The sequence below is a fragment of the Mus pahari genome, chromosome 5 (genome assembly GCF_900095145.1).
Source record: "Mus pahari chromosome 5, PAHARI_EIJ_v1.1, whole genome shotgun sequence".
Lineage (NCBI taxonomy): Eukaryota > Metazoa > Chordata > Mammalia > Rodentia > Muridae > Mus > Mus pahari.
The window spans coordinates 128,659,678-128,675,803 of NC_034594.1; the positions used below are offsets into that span (position 1 = coordinate 128,659,678).

At 43.3% G+C, this 16,126-nt stretch overlaps 1 protein-coding gene across 1 annotated transcript in view; it reads left to right on the forward strand.

The window, feature by feature from the left end:
- Acbd6 (acyl-CoA binding domain containing 6) overlaps window positions 1–15,658 on the forward strand; it is a 138,882-nt gene extending 123,224 nt beyond the window's left edge. Inside the window, exons 7-8 of the mRNA XM_021197893.2 lie at window positions 4,277–4,307; window positions 14,939–15,658. Coding sequence (XP_021053552.1) covers window positions 4,277–4,307; window positions 14,939–15,093 — 186 coding nt within the window. The 3' untranslated portion in view covers window positions 15,094–15,658. The remainder of the gene's footprint in view (window positions 1–4,276; window positions 4,308–14,938) is intronic.
- The last annotated feature ends 468 nt before the right edge of the window (window positions 15,659–16,126 follow it).

Sequence of the window (16,126 nt, forward strand, 5' to 3'; positions counted from 1 at the left end):
TTTTTTGAGACAGGGTTTCTCTATATAGCCTTGGCTGTCCTGGAACTCACTCTGTAAACCAGGCTGGCCTTGAACTCAGAAATCCGCCCGTCTCTGCCTCGAAAGTGCTGAAATTAAAGGCGTGCGCCACCACTGCCCGGCCCGGTGTGGACTTTCAGATCACGTCTTTTGTATTTTGCTCTGTTCTGATAGCTTTTCCAAGCATATCCAGTGCTCTTGTTTTTTATTCAGAGAGAATTATTATGAAAACTCATGAGTGGTCTAGTCAGGAAAAGTTGCTTTAATTATTGACAAGCTAGCCCATTATTCTATGGATGATAAGACCAAAGTCTAGAAATAGAGCTAGTAAAATTTACATCTACATATCAAAAAAAAACTTGTTAGCCAGCATCCTCAGGTCTCTAGAAAAGGGTTTCAAACTGCACTTTGGGGACACCATCCAGCTGACTCTGCTGGCAGCTGGTGGAGGTGCCAAGGGTACAGGACTTGAGTCACTGTTCTGCTCTGCCAGCACAGTCTCCCTTTATGAGAACTTCATTCATCACTCCAGAGTGCACTCAAACAAACGCTTCCAGCAGACTTTTTAAAAATCGGGAAACTACTCATTATTAAGAATAGAGTCTAAAAACAAGATATAACCAACAAGATATAACCCATCTTACAAGCCTACCACCAGATCATCACCCGCACTTCCTGAGACACAAGGAAGAGCACATGTATCTGCTTTTCAGCCTCCAGTGGATGGAAAGTAGACTATGTCAAAGATTTGGATCCAGTGACAATAATACAGAGTAATTTAAAATCTTCTGGCTAAAAAGAAGCTGCTGTTTAAGAAAAGAACAAACTCAGACTCAATAAAACAAACAAACAAAAATAACTTGCAACTACTTATTAAAAGGCCAAATCACCTTACCTACCTCGTACTCTCCAAAGGCATCATTTATAGTGTAGTGTGTACAATAAATTATGGTTTTGTTCACTCATCTTCTCCAGCATTTGCCTGGTTCTAGATATTGAAGGAACATGGTCAGCTTATAATTCTAACTCCAATCATCAAGAAAAAGTTAAATGGTCTCCACAGGCAAAGAAGTAAAATACTTTGAAAAGAACTATATGCAAGAGAGCTGTCAGGCACAGACTGCCCAGCACAGGGGAGGCAGAGACAGGCAAATTTCTGTGAGTTTGAGGCCATCCTGGTCTACATAGTGAGTTCTAGGGCAGCCAGGACTATGTAAAGAGATCCTACCTCATAGAAGGTGTGTGGGGTAGGGGTGGGGGTGTTTCAGGTGCTTGAAGGTAACATTCCAGTTCTTTGGAAAACCAGCTGTCATGACCTACCTACATGGTTTCCTAAAGATGCCAGTTAGAACCAGTATCACCATAAGTACATTTTCTTTCCAAGAAAGGCAGAACGTGCCCAGAACTTTCAGCAGACAACATATATTAAGAAAAGTTCTTAGAAGGGTAATCATAAAATGCATTTTCAATTTTCTAATTTGTCAGCTTGATTTAATCATTTTCTGTTACAGTCGCAGACCTAAGAGGCAGTACATGCCAGACTTAGACATAATTAAAACTACGATTAGTAACTCAAAAATATTATCCCTACATCTGATTCTTCACAGCCAGTTTTCCTGAGTGCCTCTGTTTTTATAGTCTCTTAACACTGCTGTTAAGTGTGAAACACTGAAAAGAAGAATCTTATTTTTGTTCCCATATCCATGTCCCTGTGGTGTTGCTGGCTAACCTGAGAAGCCTGTGGGGGTGGGGTAGGCGTCCTTAGAAGGACAAGAGTGCAGGTTGCTTCTGCACACTGCCCAGTGGGTCTGAGATTCTACCCTTCTCTCCTACTGCAGTTTCTCCAAAGGGAGCCTTGCCCCTTGCTCTTTAAATTTTGTAGGAAATCAGTTTGTAGGAGAATCCTACGATGAAATGTATTATATATGTTTTGTTTTGAGATAGGGCCTTTCATAGCCTTGGCTGCCCTTTAATTTGCTATATAGCTGAAGATGGCCTTGAACTCCTGATCCTCCTGCCTCCACCTCCCCAGGGCTGGGTTTCAGGTGTGGGCCACTACGGCCAATTAAAATTTATCATTTTAACCACTGTTAACTGTCCAGTAATTGGCAGCCATCATCATATCTGTCTTTAGAACTTTTCCTCCCAAAATGAAATTGTGCCTAGTAAACACTAGCTCCCAGTGGCTCCCTCTTTTTTCCCCTGGGAATTTAAGCACCTTAGAGACCTCATATAAGCAGAACTATCTGTCTCCTTATAGTGTCTCTCTGGTGTCGCTGTGCTTTTAAATTTGTAAAAAGAAAAGGACCTTCTTTACTCAACTTCCACCCCCTTGCTCCATCTTGAAGACTCCTGAGAGAAAACTCTCAGCATGGCTTGGGTAGCATGCTGGTTCCAGAACAAGATGACAAGTGCTGTTTTCTGAGCTGGGTTACATGCCACTTGGGCATCTTTCCCAATCTTTCTTCTAAAAGGTCCAAAGTAGTACCCAAAACCGCTCTACTGAGTTACTCTAGTTTTTCTTCTTCCAGAACATGCACATACATGTGTGTGTACATGTGTCTATACATGTGTGTTCGTATGTGTGTGTGTACATATGTGTACTGGCTGGTTTTGTGTGTCAACTTGACACAAGCTAGAGTCATCAGAGAGGAAGGAGCCTCAGTTGAAAAAATGCCTCCATGAGATCCAGCTGTGGGGCATTTTCTCAATTAGTGATTCCTGGGGAAGGGCAGTTCACTGTGGGTGGTGCTACCCCTGCTCTGGTGGTCCTGGGTTCTTTAAGAAAACAGACTGAGCAAGCCAGTGGAGCAAGCCAGTAAGCAGCACCTTTCCATGGCCTCTGTATCAGCTCCTGCCTTCAGGTTCCAGCCCTGCTTGAGTTCCTGTCCTGACTTCCTCCAGGGATTAACTAAGATCTGAAAGTGTAAGCCATTGAATAAACTCTTTCCTCCCCAACTTGCCTTTTGGTGTTCCATCACAGCAATAGAAACCCTAAGACTCTGTGGGTGTGGGTGTGGGTGTGTGTGTAGCTACCTAGTTATATTCATTATAGATCAAAAGAAATCAATTCTCTCTTCCAAGTGAGAGTCTGAACTTTTGATATGTACAAACACTGTAATTAAACATGAAAGTTTGCCCAAATAGCAAGATAATGTTCTCCCCCTGTCCAAATCAGTAAATAAGCTCTCCATGGCAGCTTCTTGAATTTTATTTAGAAGCTTAAATCCAGATGCCCATAGCCAAAAATTTTGAAGTTAAGCCCCAGCCCCACATTACGTGGGAAAACAGGTACAGGGTATTCCAGAACAGTTTGGTACTAGTTCAGTCATCCTTCTTTCTGTGGGAGAACTTGTCCTAGGCACAGGCTCTGCATTCAGAGGAGCTGCTAAACTCTGCCCGTACTTGTACCTCTGATAGTTCGTTGCATGTGTTCTTTCTGCAGACTGCTCTCAGTCTAGAAGGCAACCCTGCTTAGAAGTAGCAGTCTGTTCCATTGTTTTACATGTGCTTAGAATAGCTTGGGTTTAAAGAATAATAAAAACTGGAATATCTCACTTTCCTGTGTGATCTATAGGAGGTCTTGTTCTTAACTTCTGGAACTTTGCATACTTTCTGGAACTTATCTTTATAATGTTTGATCTGGTTAAAAAGCCTAACATCTTTAGCCTGGAATTTGCAAATCTTTTAAAAAGGTATTGACCCTACTAAAAGTCACAGATTCTGTAGATTTGGGTAGAGACTTAGAAAACAGCATCTAGGGCTGGAAAGATGGCTTGGCGGCTAAGAGCGCTGACTGCTCTTCCAGAGGTCCTGAGTTCAATTCCCAGCAACCACATGGTGGCTCACAACCATCTGTAATGGGATATGATGCCCTCTTCTGGTGTGTCTGAAGACAGCATTAGTGTACTCACATACATAAAAAAGAAAAGAAAGAAATCAGCATCTAATGCGTCCAGGGTAAACACTGCAGTACTGGCTCCTCTCTCTCTACGGCAGTGACCATGCCACCACACCTAACTGACTCTCCACAGATCTGTGTGTACACTTCCTCTGCTCTAGCTGCTGCCGTGCACTGTTTGTTGACGGTTCTCCAAGGTAGCAGCCCCATCAAGTGACGGTAAGATGCGGAGAAGCAGGGGCTTTCCCTGTGACTGACAAGCCTGTAGAACTTGGGTAGCCCGTATGTTTACAGTAGTTGTGTACTTTTACGTACTTGCCAATCTTTTCTAAAGTCATCATTTGTGTTCTTTTATAGGACAACGAAGGTCAGACAGCTCTTCATTATGGTAAGATGTTTCTGTATTACTGCTCCTATCCTCTCACCTATCTGAGCCTATATGACTGTAGAGCTGATAGAAACGCAGCGATCCTCATCAGCAATGGTGGCTTCTCCACCCACTGCTAAGAACTTAGTTCATTCATGGTACTGTCAGGAACAACCAGGTGCTAATCTTTGTTATTGTAGAATCTAATTTCTTCCCTAGTATTTTTTTTTTTAAAAAAAAAAAAAAACTTTGTTGAGGTTGTAGAAATGGCTCAGTCGGTAAAGTGTGCTATGCAAGTAGGAGGACCTGAGTTCAGATCCCCAGAAGCCACACAAAAGCCAGGCACAGTGGCATGTGTCTGAGCCCTGGGCAAAGGCAGAGAACTCAGTGACAGACCTTGTCTCAAAAAATAAGGTGGACCTCCGGCTTCCCTGTGTGCATACAAGGGCTAACCCCTCCTCACATATGCATACACCACACGTTAAAAAAATAATTTTTTAATCCCTAATGTGCAGTTTTACTATTTGTAGTTTTAGTTGCCCACAGTCAATTATAATCCAAAAATATGAAAATGTGAAAATTCTACAAATAGAAAGTTAATCGATTATAAATTATGTGCTGTTCCAAGTAGCATGAGAGACTCACACCATCCTTGCTCCTTCAGTTTGGGGTGACCCATCTTTTTCTCTGACCTGATAAAGCTATGTATATACCATGCTACTCCTATATTAGTCCCTTGGTAGTGCCTCAGTTACCAGAGCAGCTGATCACAGTGCCTGTGTTCAAGTAACTCTTTGGTAGCAGCCTGACGACTGAGCTGATAGCTCCATCCTTTGCCCCACTTACCTCATAGCATCACAGATTGTGAGCATAGTACACTACAATGTTTTTAGAGATAGTATATTCCTTTACCTCATTACTTACTGCTGGTAATCTCTATATACTGCTATGTAGATAGATAGATAGATAGATAGATAGATAGATAGATAGATAGATAGATAGATAGATATAGATATAGATATATTATATAGAGATATAATATATATATATATATACATATGTGTGTGTGTGATGCTTGGTCCTGTCTTCACTTTCTTGAATTTTTTTTCTCTCAGATAAAGGGAGACTTCTATAATTGAAAAAAAGTTTGATTCTCAATTTTTGTTTTCTCTACTGATTATCTTTACTTAAGCAATGTATAAAATATAGTAAAAATTTTTGTAAAGTAGAAATATTAGCATGGCTCTTAGAGAGCTATTAAATAAATTCAGTTAAATAACAAGATATTAAAGTATTTCATAAATTATAAAATACTGGCAAATATAATTCAGGGATTTTTATTGTTTATGATTATTATTGAAAAAAATACAGCTATCAGTGTTTAAATCAAGCTAAGGTCCACCCACCTGCGGCCCTCTCAGACACGAACAAACAGGCTGCTTTGCCAGGCTTGACCCTGCTGGGCTAGGATTAGTTTCAGGGCCTCAAGATGCCCGTCAGCACCTTTGTCTGGTCCTGCACAGCTGTTTGGTTGCTGTGAGCATCGCTGGATCACCTGGGAGTCTAGACTGTAGTACTAGCTGTTTGCAATCTGTGTAAATCAGACTGATGATGAAAATTGAAATGTCTACACATTTATGAGTTTACTGGTATTACCTAGATAGTAAAACTAGCAGGAAGAAAGGAAACTTGTGAGTCTAATTCACTTTTGAACATAAATACCAAAATCCTAAGGAAAATATTAGCAAATGAAACCATCATTGTACTTTAGACACAAAGATATATCATAATCGTGTTGAGTTCTTTCCACAAATTGAAGGGTGGTATAAGGTTTTTAAAGTTTATTAGTATGATTTTCTACATTTCTAAGTTAGATGAAATACCCAATTCAGTAATTCAGATGTATAAAAAGCTTGTGAGAAAAGTCAACTTTCAATTTAAGAAGTTTAGAAAAGTGGCTCAGACCTCATGGGTTTAAGCCAGACTTGTGCTTGACATTCTAGGTCTCCTACTGACTCTGCACAGACTGTTTATTTGTTTTTCTTTTTGTTTGTTTGTTTGTTTGTTTGTTTTGGTTTTTTGAGACAGGGTTTCTCTGTGTAGCCCTGGCTGTCCTGGAACTCACTCTGTAGACCAGGCTGGCCTCAAACTCAGAAATTCTCCTGCCTCTGCCTCCCAAGTGCTGGGATTAAAGGCATGCGCCACCACACCCAGCCTGCACAAACTGTTTAAATCACTCACTTCAGTTTACACTTGGTGAAATAGGGACCATGGCCTCAGACTAGGTATGAGAATGTAAGAGGTTAATTTATGCAAAGTGCTCAGGACAATGTCTGATACCTGCTATGGATGCAGCAAATGTTAGCAGGCTCCATGATAGAACCCTTTGATAAAGTAGAAATACAGTACTAGGGTTGAAGCATTACTATATAACAATCTCAGAATACATTCACCACCAAAGAAAAAGAAAACTGTAGTAAAAAGAAAACTGTAGAGCTAATGTTTCCTTATATTGCTGGGATTTAGCTAGTTTAAATATGAAAATGGTTCTGGTAAGTTTGCATCAAGATGGTAGAGTGATGACCAAAAAATAGAAGAAAGTCATTAAAGAAACTAAAATCCTGCATTAGAATGCTAAAATCCTGTAGAATGCTGTCTGCCTGATACAGACACAAAGTGGCAGTGAAGGAAAGACATGAAGCCAGGGAGGTATAGCAGCAGGTGTGACTCACGGAGAGAATGATCGAATAAAGCAGCCGTGTTGTCCTCTGGCCTCCACATGTGCAAGCACATAATGCATATTCACCCATGTGCCTTTGAGTGCACACATAATCAAAGGCATGTGCACCCACGTGCACACTGGACCAGCTAATTTTTTAAAGGGGAAATGAGAAATTTTAATAGGTATTCCAAGAAAGATTCTAGGAGAATCAGTATATAAGCATATTTACTGGCAGGATGCAGTGGCACATGCCTTTAATCCCAGCAAAGGAGGCAGAGGCAGGCTTATCTCTGAATTCGAGGCCTTATCTATATAGTAAGTTCCAGGACAGCCAGGGCTACATAGACAGACCCTGTTTCAAACAAGCAAACAACAACAGAAAGAATATTCACTGATAATTTCTCAAGTTGGTAAAGCACTGGATTCTTCAGATCTGGGAATTAGACAGCATAGTCGTGACAACCTGAAGTGTTTTCTCAGCAGGATGCTGTTCAGAATTGAGAGTGAGCTACAGCCACATGAACATGACTTGGAGCTCAGGACACTGGACCCAAGAGTGCATGAACTTTCTGTTACAGGAGAGTCAAAAGTGGGGAGACTCCAGCATCAGGAGACAGGGGATGATTAATTTAGCAGAAGTGGCTTGGTAAAACTGGGGGGGGGGGTGCTTCTCAGATTCTTATACTGATGTGATAATGTATGTACACGTTACATGAGTAGATTCATCTTAAGAAAACATATTTATGACTGATACTCTCGTGTGTGTATTTTGTAGCCTAGTAAAGCTTACACACAGAGAGACAGAGCCTGTCTGATGTAGAGTTCGGGTAGCAGTGTTGTCCTGTCTGTTCTCTCGTCTTCCCACCAAATGGCCAAGCTTAGGTGCTTGTTTCCCCGCTGTCGGATGAAACTCTGGTGGCTGGGAAGGTGCTGTGAGCTTTTCAGCAGTCCAGCTGTGAGAGCAGAGGCACTGTGCATCCAGGATGGGCGGTTCCACGTCGACTCCTGTTTGCTACTGTCATACACAGCTGCAGTGCCAGACAGACCCACAGTATTTTCTGGAAGATAATTAAAGAGAAAGGAGGAAGGGACAGAGGGGTATTATCTTGTTTTTGAAACAAGGCCCTAGTCTATAGCCAGGATTAGCCTGGAACTTGCTATGTAGCCTAGGCTTGCTTCAGACTCGTAATACTCCTGCCCAGCCAAAGTGCTAGGACTGCAGGCATGCACTGGTCCTTGGTCAGTGAGGCAAAGCCAATACCCACAATTATACCATGAGTAAACACATATCCTGTGTGCTTTTATAATCGCCTTTCTGTTCACTGGGACATTACACATTAATAAAAGTGATCCTTAATTCAGATTGTGTCCAAAATACATCTACTGAAACACCCTCTATTTCTGTCTCTCGGGTTATATTAATTACTGTGGAAAGAGCCAAGCAAAGAACCATATATGTTACAATCAACATAATTAAACACTAAAATAATATCACCAGTCAGACATTTGACATTAAAGATATATAAAACTAAAACTTCTGACAACTCAGAAATGTTTCATGAAAACACTTTCCAATTAATAATCACTTTTAGAGGACTTCACCTTTAGTTTTTTATTTCTTTGCTAGTTTACTGGACTTGTAATAGATACTTTGAGAATAGTGAGAATCATCTTATATGTGATAATAATAGTGACCATTTATTAAGCACCTATTATATGCCTAGGAGTCTGTTGAACATTTAGTCATCTAATGTTATTTAATCCTTCTTATTGAGTGGGTGCTTAGTGACTGTTGATTTGATTTGGTTTTAGCGCCTTAACCTATTCTTGGAATTTTCACAGAACTGTGAGTGTGGTTAAATACAGTGAGTACAGACAGTGTTGGGGAGTTCTTTAGGGGCTTAGCTATTACTTTTTATGAATTATGGTTGAGCTTGACAGCTGTCCTTGTGTTGACAGCTCTTCTGATTATAGCAGTTGTCAAACTCCATCCTTAAGCAGGCTGTAAATTCTGGCTTCTTCCGATTAAAACTGGGTCAGAGCCAATCGCAGGTTAACTAGAGGCCATTATTGTACTACTGGACGTCTTTACTAGTTTGTCCTAAATGGTCTTTGTGTGGAAACATATTAAAACCCTTATTTCCCCACATTTTACCTGAGTGTTTTGAGTCTTCAGATACTGGTCCTCTTGTTATTTTGTGTTTAACTGTGGTCCTTGCTGGAGTACGTTGCAATAAGTGTGGTCTTCCTTATAAATGGCCTGTTAGCTTTCCCCTCCTCTTCCTCTACTGGGAATACTAATATCATTGCATCTGTGTCTCCCAGGGGAAATCAAGGCTTTTCCTTGCACGTGTGGTCATGTGATTGCAGAGTGGGCCGGCTTTGTATCCTCCTGAGCCCTCAGGCTTCCACGGAAAGCGCCATCTGTTCTGGTCCCTCCATACTGTTCCAGGGCAGTGGGAGGAGGAATTAGAGTGAAAATAAATAAAATAAAAAAAAGAAAGAAATTCATCATCAAAACCCCGAGGATTAATGGAGTCAGAAGGCTCACTGCTCTGAATGGGAATCCATCTTCACCTGGGCCAGTGTCAGGGCTGCCTGTAAGGCACTTGACAAATAGAGGTTCCCAGGGTACCATAAATTCAGCAACTGTGCCAGTCCCTGTAGACTGGCTCAGGCTTTTCCAACATGGGCTTCCAACTGTTTCTGTATTTCCCAGCACAGTGTGGGCACCGATGTGGCCCCTTGCTAATTTGGTGAATGTTATCACTGGTCCCCCTCTCTGTTCTTGCCTTCTTTCTCTTGTCATCTTTGCCTTTGTTTTGAGAGTATGAGATTACACGTTCTGGCTTGTGATCTGTGATTCCCTAAAGATGCAAAAGGGAGGAGAATGAATTTTGAGTAAATTCTAACTTCTCAGCACCATTCTGGATAGAGAGGACAACCAAACCAAACCAAACAAAAGCATGCACTGGGAAAGCTCACCATGGGATTGGAGGCCCGGGTCAGTTTCTTCAACAGCAATTTGTTGGGCATCTGCGTGGGCCAGTCTCCCCCAGGTACCAGCCTGCCCCTAACGTGCCCCCTTCACATCAGCACAAAATTCACTTGTGTGGCTTTGTAGTCAGGATCCCACCATTTAAATCAGCCTCTTTTTTCTCTCTGGTATTACACCCTGCTTGCTTATGCTTCTGTGTGGGTCTGTCTTGTTCATAAACCTCAGGTGCTTGTTCATAAAATCCCTTTTATATAGGTATGTACACGACACCCTGCTCTGGAATACTGTGAGTTAAATCTCACTTTTTAGTTAGACTGGAGCTAAAATTCTACTCACATCTGTCCTGCTAGGGGACTGTCACACAGCACAAGTCCTGTTGCCTTAGTTGAGGGGCTGCAGTCAGCTAGCCACGGGATTAAATTCTTCAAGCCCTCCTCCCTCTGCTCCTGAGTCTGAATCCTGAGATTACACCACACTTCACTGCTGGGACGCTGACTCCATGGTGCGGCACATGTGAGGCCACCCCTTTGCCGGGAAGGCCACATTCTGCATCTTTAGCAGATGTCCGCTTAGCCCCATCCCCCTGCTTAAGTGTTGGCTATCCTGAGTGACAGATTTACATATGGAGTTCCTGACTCTGTTAAAAAGGTCCCATTTCACAAGCATAGCTAGTGCGCCTCTCAGGACCTTGATTCTGGTGCTGTGAGCACTGAGTGCCGTTGTTTAGAAGGTAGATGTCCTGTGGATAGTTCTTCACAGCTTGTGTCTCCTCGCAGCTGCTGGACACCAGGCATCTTTAACTTTCTTCTATTTTATAAGACTCTCCACATTTCAGTCTAAGTAGATATTCAGTTATTCATGATTAAACTCCAGAAAATTGGAGTAACAATGTTGGCTGAAGTTATTTGAGGGTGCATTTCTAAATGACCAGTGTCACTTGATAGTCTGGGCATATGGCTCCGTGGTAGAGAACATGCTTAGAACACATAAGGCCCCAGCATCACAAAACAGAATGGTGAGAGGAGATTTGGACAGAAAGGTTCTAGTTTTAAACACTTTATTTGATCTTGGGCCTTGGCAAAGACAGCCCTGCCCCTGCCTGTCCCCATTTTGATGTTGTCTCAGGATATACCGCATCCGTTATGTCACCACTCAGCAGCTGCCCTAGGATTGGAATAGACAGTTGCTTCTCCTCCCTTCCTTTTCTCCTATTCTTCATCTGTCCATTCATCAAGTGCTTCTCTCACATACAAGAGACCCCACAGCACTGAGGGCAGGGAGAGGGCTCTCACACAGGTGTGTATTAGTGCAGAAATTCTCTACTTTGGCTCACTTAGAACCAGGTTCTCTCTGGTTATGGACGGGAGCTTAGTGACTAAGTATATCAGGATAGGGAATGTAAAAAAGATGGAGAGCCGGGCGTGGTGGCGCACGCCTTTAATCCCAGCACTCTGGAAGGCAGAGGCAGGCGGATTTCTGAGTTCGAGGCCAGCCTGGTCTACAGAGTGAGTTCCAGGACAGCCAGGGCTATACAGAGAAACCCTGTCTCGAAAAAACAAAACCAAAAAAAAAAAAAAAAAAAAAAAAAAAAAAGATGTTGGAGGCCGCTGAAATGGTCTAGGCTCACTACCAAAAGAATAAAAAGACACCAGAGCTACACCAGTTTATAGTCCACCATAACCTGGTTTTTGCTCAACAGCTCTTGCCTCCTTCATAGCATAAAACCTGAAAGTTCTAAGCTAGAAAGCAGCAGCAGCCTGGGAGTGAAGCTATCCAGGCCCTTTAGTTATTCATACCAATAGGGCAGTGCACGTGCACACACCCGCACACAGCAGGGATGTGGCCGGCTCGAAGATTTGAGGAAATGATCCAGGCCCTTTAGTTATTCATACCAATAGGGCAGTGCACGTGCACACACCGCACACAGCAGGGTTGTGGCCGGCTCGAAGATTTGGGGAAATGATCCAGGTCCTTTAGTTATTCATACCAATAGGGCAGTGCGTGCACACACCGCACACAGCAGGGTTGTGGCCGGCTTGAAGATTTGGGGAAATGCAGAAATCATCACCCCTAAAAGCTGATTGAGGACTGTAACCATCTCAGAAGGTCACAGGGCTCCCACCTCATCCCACCGTCAGCCTCAACCCGAGGAATTAGCAGCAGTCGTCTCTGGGGTGGGAGGCTTAGGAGGGAAGAACGATCAAGGCTCCTGTGGTTCTGCATCTGGAAAAGTACACAAGCTATTTCAGAAAATAGAGAACACTTTCCAAGAATGTTAGCAAGTAGAATATACCCAGTACAAATAACCTAGGCATCCAAATTGGTTTGATAGTCTGAAATCATTACATTATACCATAGCAATCAACACAAAGCATAAAAAAAAAAAAAAAAAGCTGTTATAGGTGGGAAAGGCTGTTAACAAAATTCATTCTCCTGTTGTGGCTAAAATAACCATATAGAGAGAACCCAGTGGTGTTCACCATTAATCCCGCACTCAGGCCACAGGGACAGATGAATCTCTGAGTTCAAGACCACCCTGGTCTACATGGTAAGTTCTAGGACAGCCAGGGCTACATAATGAGACCTTGATTCAAAGCAACTAGCACAAAAGGAGTAGTGGGAGCTTCCTCAGCCCAAGGAAGTCAGCCGCTAAAGCCATGTGCAGTGTTGAAGGCCAAGTGCTCTTTCCCCTGCACAGCTCGTCCTCATTCCTTTCCCCTAGAGTTGGCTGTTGGCATGTTTATAAGTTCTCAGAGCAGGAATCCCGACTGTATCCGTGACAGAACTGGTGTAGCATTTGCTCAATAAAACAGCCTCGTTGCTTTTCTCGGAAGGCTGGCTGCTGTTGTGTGATGTGTCGCACCACAAAAGCAACTGTAAAATGTCTGAGTAAGGGGAATTACAGCTGTGGAAAGGGTCTGTCCTCCCTGGCTTAAGAGTCAGGAACATCACCAGTACCATCTGGTGCCCTCCTGTGTGCCTGTCCAGTCATGTCCCTCCTTAGTACCCCCTGTAACAGTGGTGATTACCAATATTGCACTATTTCGTCTTTGTTTAGCTTTATGGAAACAATGTCTCGCTGTGTGCTTCCAGCTGGCCTAGAATGCCCTGTGCAGACCAGACTGGCCTCGAACTCTGACCCTCCTGCCTCTGCCTCCCAGGTGCTGGATTTCAGTTGTGCCACCCTGCCCAGCTTTATTGCAGATTTTATATAAATGCTTTCTCTTATAGTTTCACTACATATTTGCATGTCTAAGAGATAATGTTTAATTCTGTCTAATTTTACAAACTTCTTTAAATAGAATCCTACTAGACTGCATTATTCTGATTATTTTTTTATTCTTCAATATTATATCTTTGAGATGAACCCAATGGTGTATGAAGTTGGGGTTCCTTAGTTTTCCCTTCCAGATGAACAGTGTCTTTTCCTACAGTTACTGCTCATGAGCAGTTGAGCATCTGCATTTGATGCCCATGGGGAAAGGTGCTGATACCTACAGTCGTCAAATATCGGCTGGGGAGCGAACACGGGCAGAAGAATCTCGGTAGGCTGTCACTAGAAGCAGACCCTTCTTAGGAGAGGTGTGTGTTTAGGGGCAACCGTAATGACAAGTTCTTGTCCAAAGTGACTGCCCCCGAGTGCGTGCTCTGGATCTAAGGGCACTTTCCCTGCACCAGGCCTCCCCCATCACCTCTGTGTGTGTGTGTGTGTGTGTGTGTGTGTGTGTGTGTGTTGCTGTTATGGTTCATTTGGTGTCAAATTGTAAAATGCCTGCTTTTGCCTTCAGTTCAGTCATTTCAGAGCCTTCTAATTGTTAGATATTTGTAATCCTGGCTTTGTCATAAATCTGATTTCTATATATATGCTGAAGAGTAGACAGCTCTCTGCTCTAATCTTTGGTCTGTTTGTCCTGGGGGCAGTAACATCTTCATCACAGGTCTTGGTGTTGGGGGTCTCCCCTCCTGTGCCTTAGACTCAGTGACCCCAATAATGCTTTTCACTCCTTTCAGGGTCTTCGGGACTGGGAGATGGCTCTGTGCATAAAGCACTTGCTGGATCATCACTAGGGAGTGAGTCCAGGCCCCGACACACACACACACACACACACACACACACACACACACACACACGAGCAGGGCTGCATGTCTCTAACCCCAGTTCTGAGGAATGGAGACAGGATTCCAGGAGCTTGCTGGCCAGCCAGCTCCAAGTTCAGGAAGAGATCCTTGTGGGGAGCAATGGAGGAGGATGCTTGCTGCTGAACTTTGACCTACACACACACACACACACACACACACACACACACACACACACACAGGAGAGCATACCTACACATACATCTGAATGTACAAACCTACACACAAGATTTAATCCCAGCACTTGGGAGGCAGAGGCAGGCAGATTTTTCAGTTCGAGGCCAACCTGGTCTACAGAGTGAGTTCCAGGACAGCCAAAGCTATACAGAGAAACCCTGTCTGAAAAATAAAAAAAGATTTCACATAGTGATGGTCTAATTACTAGGCCAGCTTTTTTCCTACCTAAATTTAATTTTGTGTGTGTGTGTTCAAAAACAAAACAAATGGTTTTATTTGCTGCAATACATTTAGCCTTTTGACATTGGTTACCCAACTATCATTATTTGAAAATGTAGATCAACATAAAGCCATTGCATTTTTTTTTTCTTTGCTATTATTCTCTCCTTGCAAATAGGGTCAAAAGTCCCACAGTTTTACAAAAGAACTGTGTGTTTCTGTGTGAGGAAAAGATGTTTCTTAAGACTTGTTCTAGCAGCAAGGCCTAAGCATCCTGCAGCTACCATCAGGGTAGGCAATGCGTAGGCCTCCTTGCTGCCCACCCTTGCCATTCCTGCTGCACGGAGTGGCTCCCCTGACCTATGGTAAACCTGTTTGTGTGTGTCGATTCTCTTGCAGCCGCTGCCTGCGAGTTTTTGGACATCGTGGAACTGCTGCTCCAGTCTGGCGCTGACCCCACGCTCCGAGACCAAGATGGCTGCTTGCCAGAAGAGGTGACGGGCTGCAAAGCCGTCTCTCTGGTGCTGCGGCGGCACAGAGCTAGCCAGGCTTGATCCAAAGCCTGAAGAAGCACAGTTTGGCAGGCTAGGACTTCCAGGATAAAGGAAACTGCAAAATAATACTTCTCTTACCACCCATCTTTAGTATGCATTGGCTAATAAAATCAGTTCGAGGAACTGGGATTTCGACGTCTCAGCAGCTCATTCTCCATGCATACATTGTGGGGGAGTCCGGGGTTGGTGATGAACATGTGTACTGTGCATAATATAATCCAATTCTGCCGAGCATGCTTTGAAATTTATCACTGCTGTGGAAGGTGGAGAGAGGAGCAGACAGATCATATTTCACAATATTAAACACGGCTCCCCTCTCCTCCGCACCTCCCCCCTCTTTCTCTCTCTCTCTCTCTCTCTCTCTCTCTCTCTCTCTCTCTCTCTCTCTCTCTCTCAAAATACAAAAGCAAAGTGTGCCCATCAGCACTACAGTGACAATTAGGAAAGTTCTGTGAAATCCCAGCATGGTAGAAAGCAAATGACCCAATAGCATGTCACAGCTAATCTGAATACGGAGGTAAGACAGGCTTGAAAATGTAAGGAGGAAGAGGGTGTTAAAGCAAGTAGCAGAGATGGCCTGGTCGGTCATCAGTGCGAGGAGAGGCCCTTGGTCCTGTGAAGGCTCTATGCCCCAGTATAGGGGAATGCCAGGACCAGGAATGGGAGTCGGTGGGTTGGGGAGCAGGGGGAGGAGAGAGGGGATAGGGTATTTTCAGAGGGGAAATTAGGAAAGGGGATATTTGAAATGTAAATAAAATAATGGGCAGTGGTGGCATATGCCTTTAATCCTAGCACTTGGGAGACAGAGGCAGGCAGATTTCTGAGTTTCAGGCCAGCCTGGTCTACAGAGTGAGTTCCAGGACAGCCAGGGCTACACAGAGAAACCCTGTCTTGAAAAACAAAAAACAAAAAAAAGAAAAGAAAGAAAGAAAAATGAAAGAAGAAATTAGTCGTGGTGCAAACGTAGCCATTAAGAGCTAGTTCCCTAACAGGAATGACTGTTAAACTGGGAAGTACCTTACATAGTGCAGCC